Source organism: Bombina bombina, chromosome 2 (genome assembly GCF_027579735.1).
Source record: "Bombina bombina isolate aBomBom1 chromosome 2, aBomBom1.pri, whole genome shotgun sequence".
Taxonomy (NCBI): Eukaryota; Metazoa; Chordata; class Amphibia; order Anura; family Bombinatoridae; genus Bombina; species Bombina bombina.
Window position 1 is genome coordinate 714,311,125 of NC_069500.1, and position 10,000 is coordinate 714,321,124.

At 38.6% G+C, this 10,000-nt stretch overlaps 1 protein-coding gene across 1 annotated transcript in view; it reads left to right on the forward strand.

Annotated features, from left to right (window-relative positions):
* FBXO10 (F-box protein 10) overlaps positions 1-10,000 on the forward strand; it is a 641,472-nt gene that overhangs the window by 243,918 nt on the left and 387,554 nt on the right. Inside the window, exon 5 of the mRNA XM_053702717.1 lies at positions 3,994-4,143. Coding sequence (XP_053558692.1) covers positions 3,994-4,143 — 150 coding nt within the window. The remainder of the gene's footprint in view (positions 1-3,993; positions 4,144-10,000) is intronic.

Consider the following 10,000-nt stretch of genomic DNA (forward strand, 5'->3'; position numbering starts at 1 on the left):
GTTATTAACCCCTAATCTCACTCCCGCCTCAAAAACCCTATAATAAATAGTATTAACCCCTAATCTGCCCTCCCTAACATCGCCGACACCTAACTTCAAACATTAACCCCTAATCTGCCGACCGGAGCTCACCGCTACTATAATAAATGTATTAACCCCTAAAGCGAAGTCTAACCCTAACACTAACACCCCCCTAAGTTAAATATAATTTACATCTAACGAAATTAATTAACTCTTATTAAATAAATTATTCCTATTTAAAGCTAAATACTTACCTGTAAAATAAATCCTAATATAGCTACAATATAAATTATAATTACATTGTAGCTATTTTAGGATTAATATTTATTTTACAGGCAACTTTGTAATTATTTTAACCAGGTACAATAGCTATTAAATAGTTAAGAACTATTTAATAGTTACCTAGTTAAAATAATAACAAAATTACCTGTAAAATAAATCCTAACCTAAGTTACAATTAAACCTAACACTATACTATCATTAAATTAATTAAATAAAATACCTACAATTATCTACAATTAAACCTAACACTACACTATCAATAAATAAATTAAATACAATTCCTACAAATAACTACAATGAAATAAACTAACTAAAGTACAAAAAATAAAAAAGAACTGTTACAAAAAATAAAAAAATATTTACAAACATAAGAAAAATATTACAACAATTTTAAACTAATTACACCTACTCTAAGCCCCCTAATAAAATAACAAAGACCCCCAAAATAAAAAAATGCCCTACCCTTTTCTAAATTACTACATTTCAAAGCTCTTTTACCTTACCAGCCCTGAACAGGGCCCTTTGCGGGGCATGCCCCAAGAAATTCAGCTCTTTTGCCTGTAAAAAAAAAACATACAATACCCCCCCCCCAACATTACAACCCACCACCCACATAACCCTAATCTAACCCAAACCCCCCTTAAATAAACCTAACACTAAGCCCCTGAAGATCTTCCTACCTTGTCTTCACCCTACCAGGTTCACAGATCTGTCCTGAAGAGCTCCTCCGATGTCCTGATCCAAGCCCAAGCGGGGGCTGAAGAGGTCCATGATCCGGCTGAAGTCTTCATCCAAGCGGGAGCTGAAGAGGTCCATGATCCGGATGAAGTCTTCTATCAACGGCATCTTCAATCTTCTTTCTTCCGGATCCATCTTGCAGACCTCCGACGCGGAACATCCTCTTCTCCCGACGCCTACTAGCCGAATGACGGTTCCTTTAAGGGACGTCATCCAAGATGGCGTCCCTCGAATTCCGATTGGCTGATAGGATTCTATCAGCCAATCGGAATTAAGGTAGGAATATTCTGATTGGCTGATGGAATCAGCCAATCAGAATCAAGATCAATCCGATTGGCTGATCCAATCAGCCAATCAGATTGAGCTCGCATTCTATTGGCTGATCGGAACAGCCAATAGAATGCAAGCTCAATCTGATTGGCCGATCGAATCAGCCAATCGGATTGAACTTGATTCTGAAAATCTCACATTTGATGATGGACCACAGGTTCTCAATGGGGTTCAGATCAGGTGAACAAGGAGGCCATGTCATTAGATTTTCTTCTTTTATACCCTTTCTTGCCAGCCACGCTGTGGAGTACTTGGACGCGTGTGATGGAGCATTGTCCTGCATGAAAATCATGTTTTTCTTGAAGGATGCAGACTTCTTCCTGTACCACTGCTTGAAGAAGGTGTCTTCCAGAAACTGGCAGTAGGACTGGGAGTTGAGCTTAACTCCATCCTCAACCCGAAAAGGCCCCACAAGCTCATCTTTGATGATACCAGCCCAAACCAGTACTCCACCTCCACCTTGCTGGCGTCTGAGTCGGACTGGAGCTCTCTGCCCTTTACCAATCCAGCCACGGGCCCATCCATCTGGCCCATCAAGACTCACTCTCATTTCATCAGTCCATAAAACCTTAGAAAAATCAGTCTTGAGATATTTCTTGGCCCAGTCTTGACGTTTCAGCTTGTGTGTCTTGTTCAGTGGTGGTCGTCTTTCAGCCTTTCTTACCTTGGCCATGTCTCTGAGTATTGCACACCTTGTGCTTTTGGGCACTCCAGTGATGTTGCAGCTCTGAAATATGGCCAAACTGGTGGCAAGTGGCATCTTGGCAGCTGCACGCTTGACTTTTCTCAGTTCATGGGCAGTTATTTTGCGCCTTGGTTTTTCCACACGCTTCTTGCGACCCTGTTGACTATTTTGAATGAAACGCTTGATTGTTCGATGATCACGCTTCAGAAGCTTTGCAATTTTAAGAGTGCTGCTTCCCTCATCAAGATATCTCACTATTTTTGACTTTTCTGAGCCTGTCAAGTCCTTCTTTTGACCCATTTTGCCAAAGGAAAGGAAGTTGCCTAATACTTATGCACACCTGATATAGGGTGTTGATGTCATTAGACCACACCCCTTCTCATTACAGAGATGCACATCACCTAATATGCTTAATTGGTAGTAGGCTTTCGAGCCTATACAGCTTGGAGTAAGACAACATGCATAAAGAGGATTATGTGGTCAAAATACTCATTTGCCTAATAATTCTGCACTCCCGGTATAAGTAAGGTAGCAAAATTATAAACAAGAACGTGGCTTTGACAAACTTAGAAAAGTTTCTGAGTATCGATCAGTAAATAATCTGCCAAGGTGGTGAAGGGCAGGGGTAAACTATCAAAACTTTTGCTCTTCAGCCTGCTGACATATTTCTATATTTAGAAGTCAGATGAGAGAGTTAATTTCAGTAGCTTTGTTGGGAGCAGTTATATACGATAATCCAAACATGTTACACCAGGCTCATAGTTGTTAGTTGTTGAGTGAAGTCTGTAACACCTTACTATGTGACTGTGTATCCAAGTTATTGCATGTGGAATTCGTTGGGTAAAACTCAGCTCTAGTGTATTGATGAGTGGAGTAAAGGGAGATAAAGGAAACCCCGGAGTGCTATCAGCTATTGACAGGCAACTCTTAGCTGCCAGCTGTCCCAAAAGAAAGAAGGAGTCAGTTTTTATGCTTATAGAGGACATATCCTGAGTCTCTGTATGTTCCATTACAAGCAGGGCCTCCAACGAACCATGTGTGCTTGTGTCAGTTGGGTACTTCACCTCCGTAGGCCCATGCCGCCACTGAAGGTTGATGGGACATCCACACCGGTGGAAGGTCATTCATACTTCGTCCCAATTATACATTGCATGCAGCATTCAAATCTAGCAAAATGCATATCAGGATGATGCAGTATTTCACTATCCCATGTGAATGTCATCTCTGTAGCCCCTGTGTTTATTTCTTTTCGGCATATAATTTAACAAATAGAGGGAAGAGTGGTTATGGTTTGGCCCCAGTATATATATATATATATATATATATATATATATATATATATATATATATATATATATATATATATATATACAAATTGCGTAGAATGGTACTGCTGTATATGAGAATAACAGTCGTGGAGGATCTGGGGGAGTGCCGAGTCTTTATAGATGGCCGCTGCATTAGGCCGCTGCATTAGGCCTCAGCATTCCGGTCTATATTTCCTAGGTCATTTATACAACAAAACATAGGTGCAGGTGTGTCAGCAAGAAATGGGTTGAAATGCTGTGTTTTCAAGCTAATAATCGGCGGATTATAGCAGTCTCCTCGGCAGCACCTGAAGTTGTAACCTGCAAGAGTTGATGTCTGGGCACGCTACCACCCACCCCCTGTATTATTATTATTATTTTAATGTGTTTTATTCTTTGAAGAGTATTTACTGTTCGCATGTTGTACAATAGGGTTTGCTAATATTTGAGTCCTTGTTAATGTACTGTACTTAGCAGATTGCTTTATAAATCTAAATGCAACATTCTTATTAGAAAAGCTTTTGATAAATCAATATGTTCACATCATTAATAATCACAAATTTAGGCAGGAATGACTTACAATTAAATGTGTCTAAAAACGTTTAATTACCCTGATCTTTCCTGTGTTAGGTTATTATGCTAAAGAACGATATCTACCATTGCAAAGCATCGGGTGTTTTCTTGCGCTTGGCAGCTGAAGGTCTTATAGCTGACAATAACATCTATTCAAATACTGAAGCAGGAGTGGACATCCGCAAAGGAGCTAATCCATTTATATTGGTATGTAGCTTATCTGACTGTTTATGGAAACTGTCTACAACTTCTGATTGGCTGCACACCATTCATTTTTTTCTTGTAAAATTAAAAGAGCACAACGCTAGGAAAATTGTGTAGTTTTCTTTCTTTGTTTTGTTCTGTAAGTTAATATTTATAACTCTTTTAATGATGTCTGGTAAAGTTCTGGTTTATGGTGTTCAAGGGCAAACCAAAATAGTTCAGGGTCTGCTTTTGCAACTCAATGAATTTATGGCTCTGTATGAACCCCGGAGTACCCCAAAAGTTTTTGAATGCAATATTGAATTTGCGCATAGGTTATTACCCACTGCCATATAGGATGGTGCAACACCATTAAACAGATACAAATGCTTCCTGCTCAATCAATTCAAGTTAAAAGAAAGTTAGAAGCAAGAAAATTTCGGTCAGTGATGCACATAAATGCACTGCAAACAATATAGTGATAAAATGAACTGTATTTAAAATATTTACCCCAAAACTTCTCTATTTTTCATGTGTTTTAAGCTGAAGATAGGATGCCCATTGATATAATATAGGTTTGAAGAGGGGGTTGACCCACCCATTACCTAATCCCAGAAATAATTCAGATCTGACCCACTGACAGATAAGAAACAATGATAATTTATATAGACATTACCTGTTTAATGTCTGTTTCTGACTCACTGCACAGGAGCCATTCATGGCTATCCATAAATAATTTTCTAATACTTCTGCCTCATATCTGCCCCAACCAGCTTCCCACTTTAGTCGGTACTTGCAGGGATGTGCTGCCATCTGCTCTGCATCAAACAGAGCTGTGACGTTTAAAAGCTGAGCTGCAAAATTTTTCATAGCAGTGGAGAAATTTGCACATTTCATTTAGTTTATATTTTTAAGTCATCTTTGAATTCTATTTAATTGCAGCTAGCTCCCAGTAGTGCATTTCTGCCCCAGACCCTAACTAGGTATGCTTTTTTCCAACAAAGGATACCAAGAGAAAGTAAATTTATTCACAGAAGTAAATTGAAAAGGCTTTTAAAATTGCACCCTCTATCTAAACTCTAAAAGTTTAATTTTGAATGTCATGCCCCTTTAAGAATATATGTTTGATAAACAGAAAAATATAAACTTTCTCTGTGAATACAATCACAAAAAACAGAGGCGCCTCCTAGTGTGATACTGTGGATATGAATGGAGAGATGAATAAAAGCTGAATGGATACTCACAAGTGGAGCAGCACCCAAATGTGCTAAGTCAAGCGTACTGAAAATTTACAATGTCCCAGCTCACTGTCTCAGCATTAGTGCTGGTATCCGTGAAGTCCTCAGTGGATATAAACAAGCTCAGACTCTCATAATAATGTTAAAATAGACCACAATTTAATGGCAAATAAAAGTCCGATATCAATCATATGACTCTGATATTAAAAAGGGCAGAATGCAACGCGTTTCTCAGACTACTGTCTGTTTCATCAGAAACGCGTTGGATTCTGTCCTTTTTAAGTCCGCAAAACTGCCTTATCCTGATGTAAAATCATAAAAGGTGATTCACAAGAGAGAGCGGATAATTCAGAAACTCTTCTAGCAGAAGAGATGGCCAGAAGAAACAACACTTTCCAAGAAAGTAGTTTAATGTCTAAAGAATTCATAGGCTCAAACGGAGGAGCCTGTAAAGCCTTCAAAACCAAATTAAGTTTCCAAGGAGGAGAGATTGATTTAATTACAGGCTTGATATGAACCAAAGCCTGCACAAAACAATGAATATCAGGAAGTTTAGCAATCTTTCCATGAAATAAAATGGAAAGAGCAGAGATTTGTCCTTTCAAGGAACTTGCAGACAAACCTTTATCCAAACCATCCTGATGAAACTGTAAAATTCTAGTAATTCTAAAAGAATGCCAAGAGAATTTATGAGAACACCATGAAATGTAACTCTTCCAAACTTGATAATAAATCTTTCTAGAAACAGATTTACGAGCCAGTAACATAGTATTAATCACTGAGTCAGAGAAACCTCTATGACTAAGCAATAAGCGTTCAATTTCCATACCTTCAAATTTAATGATTTGAGATCCTGATGGAAAAACGGACCTTGAGATAGAAGTTCTGGCCTTAATGGAAGTGGCCAAGGTTGGCAACTGGACATCCCAACAAGATCCGCATACCAAAACCTGTGAGGCCATGCTGGGGCCACCAGCAGCACAAACGATTGCTCCATGATGATTTTGGAGATAACTCTTGGAAGAAGAACTAGAGGCGGGAAAATATAAGCAGGTTGATAACACCAAGGAAGTGTCAATGCATCCACTGCTTCCGCCTGAGGATCCCTGGACAGGTGCCTGGGAAGTTTTTTGTTTAGATGAGATGCCATCAGATCTATTTCTGGAAGCCCCCACATCTGAACAATTTGAGAAAACACATCTGGGTGGAGAGACCATTCTCCCAGATGTATAGTCTGACTACTTAGGTAATCCGCTTCCCAATTGTCTATACCTGGGATATGAACCACAGAAATTAGACAGGAGCTGGATTCCGCCCAAACAAGTATCCGAGATACTTCTTTCATAGCTTGAGGACTGTGAGTCCCACCCTGATGATTGACATATGCCACAGTTGTGATATTGTCTGTCTGAAAACAGATGAACGGTACTCTTCAACAGAGGCCAAGACTGAAGAGCTTTGAAAATCGCACGGAGTTCCAAAATATTGATTGGTAATCTCGCCTCTTGAGATTTCCAAACCCCTTGTGCTGTCAGAGATCCCCAAAGAGCTCCCCAACCTGAAAGAATCGCATCTGTTGTTATTACAGTCCAGGTTGGATGAACGAAAGAGGCCCTTAAAATTATACGATGGTGATCTAACCATCAAGTTAGAGAGAGTCGAACATTGGGATTTAAGGATAATAATTGTGATATCCTTGTATAATCCCTGCACCATTGGTTCAGCATACAAAGCTGGAAAGGTCTCATATGAAAACAAGCAAAGGGGATCGCGTCCGATGCTGCAGTCATGAGACCTAAAACTTCCATGCACATAGCTACTGAAGGGAATGACTGAGACTGAAGGTTCCGACAGGCTGCAACCAATTTCAAGCGTCTCTTGTCTGTTAGAGACAAAGTCATGGACACTGAATCTATCTGGAAACCTAAAAAGGTTACCTTTGTCTGAGGAATCAAAGAACTTTTTGGTAAATTGATCCTCCAACCATGTATTCAAAGAAACAACACTAGTTGATTCGTGTGAGATTCTGCAGAATGTAAAGACTGAGCGAGTACCAAGATATCGTCCAAATAAGGAAATACTGCAATACCCCGCTCTCTGATTACAGAGAGTAGGGCACCTAGAACCTTTGAAAAGATTCTTGGAGCTGTCGCTAGGCCAAAAGGAAGAGCAACAAATTGGTAATGCTTGTCTAGAAAAGAGAATCTCAGGAACTGATAGTGATCTGGATGAATTGGAATATGAAGATATGCATCCTGTAAGTCTATTGTGGACATATAATGCCCTTGCTGAACAAAAGGCAGAATAGTCCTTATAGTCACCATTTTGAAAGTTGGTACTCTTACATATCGATTCAAAATCTTTAGATCCAAAACTGGTCTGAATTAATTCTGAAACTGGTCTGAAACACACTTCAGGAAAGTCTGAGCCTTTACAGGGTTTGCTGGAATGCCTGAGAGAAAAAAATGTTTTCACAGGCGGTCTTACTCTGAATCCTATTCTGTACCCCTGAGAGACAATACTCTGAATCCAATGATTTTGGACCGAATTGATCCAAACATCTTTGAAAAATTATAATCTGCCCCCTATCAGCTGAGCTGGAATGAGGGCCGCACCTTCATGCAGACTTGGGGCTGGTTTTGATCTCTTAAATGGCTTGGATTTATTCCAATTTGAAGAAGGCTTCCAATTGGAAGCAGATTCCTTGGGGGAAGGATTAGGTTTCTGTTCCTTATTTTGTTGAATGGAACGAAAACGGCTAGAAGCTTTAAATTTACCCTTAGGTCTTTTATCCTGAGGCTAAAAAACTCCCTTCCCCCCAGTGACAGTTGAAATTATTAAATCCAACTGGGAACCAAATAATTTATTACCTTGGAAAGAAAGAGATAGCAATCTGGACTTAGAAGTCATATCAGCATTCCAAGATTTGAGCCACAAGGCTCTTCTAGCTAAAATAGCTAAAGATATAGATTTAACATCAATTTTAAAAATATCAAAAATGGATTCTCAAATTAAATTATTAGCATGTTGAATCAACTTAACAATGCTAGACAAATCATGATCCGATACTTGTTGCACTAAAGTTTACAACCAAAAAGTTGAAGCAGCTGCAACATCAGCCAAAGAAATTGCAGGCCTAAGAAGATGACCTGAATATAAATAAGCTTTCCTTAGTTAAGACTAAAGTTTCCTACCTAAAGGACCTTTAAAAGAAGTACTATCTTCTGTAGGAATAGTAGTACGTTTAGCAAGAGTAGAGAGAGTCCCATCAACTTTGGGGATCTTTTCCCAAAACTCCAATCTAACTGCTGGCAAATGATACAATTTTTTAAACCTTTAAGAAGGAGTAAAAGAAGTACCAGGCCTAATTCTATTCTTTAGAAATCATATCAGAAATAGCATCAGGAACTGAAAAAAACCTCTGGAATAACCACAGGAGGTTTATAAACAGAATTTAAACATTTACTAGTTTTAATATCAAGAGGACTAGTTTCCTCCATATCTAATGTAATCAACACTTCTTTTAACAAAGAACGAGTATACTCCATTTTAAATAAATAAGAGGATTTGTCAGTGTCAATATCTGAGGCAGGATCTTCTGAATCAGATCCTCGTCAGAGAAGGATAATTCAGTATGTTGCTGGTCATTTGAAATTTCATCAACCTTATGAGAAGTTTTAAAAGACCTTTTACATTTATTAGAAGGCGGAATGGCAGACAAAGCCTTCTGAATAGAATCAGCAATAAATTCTTTTAAATTCACAGGTATATCTTGTGCATTAGATGTTGAGGGAACAGCAACAGGTAATGAACTACTACTGATAGATACATTCTCTGCATGTAAAAATTTATCATGACAACTGTTACAAACCACAGCTGGAGGTATAACCCCCACAAGTTTCCAACAAATGCACTTAGCTTTGGTAGAACTGTTATCAGGCCGCAGGGTTCCATCAGTGATTTCTGAGACAGGATCAGATAGACATCTTGCAAATGTAATAGAAAAAAACAACATATAAAGCAAAATGATCAATTTCCTTATATGGCAGTTTCAGGAATGGGAAAAAATGCAAACAGCATAGCCCTCTGACATAGAAAAAAGGCAGGAGGCAAATAGAAATGGGGTATTAAATAAAGAAAATATTTGGCCAAAAACCACGCACTCGCGTTAGAGATGACGCAACCTTGTGAAAGGACTCGGCGTCAACTAAGACACCGGAAATGACGAATTTGCGTCAATGAATGTAACTTTGCGCCAAAAAATCTTGCGCCAAGAATGACGCAATAAACTCTTGCATTTTGCACCCTCGCAAGCCTAATTCTGCCCGTGAATTTAAAAGACAGTCAATTGGAAAAAGAGACTATACCCCAGGTAAGAATTTTTTTTCTTCTTTTTTTCATAAAACATGTATTTCCCAGATATGAAACTGACAGTCTGCAAAAGGAAATATACTGAAACCTAAATCATGGCAAATATATGTACAATACATATATTTAGAACTTTATATAAATACATAAAGTGCCAAACCATAGCTGAGAGTGTCTTATATAATGAAAACATACTTACCAAAAGACACCCATCCACATATAGCAGATAGCAAAACCAGTGCTGAAACGGTTATCATTAGAGGTAATGGAATATG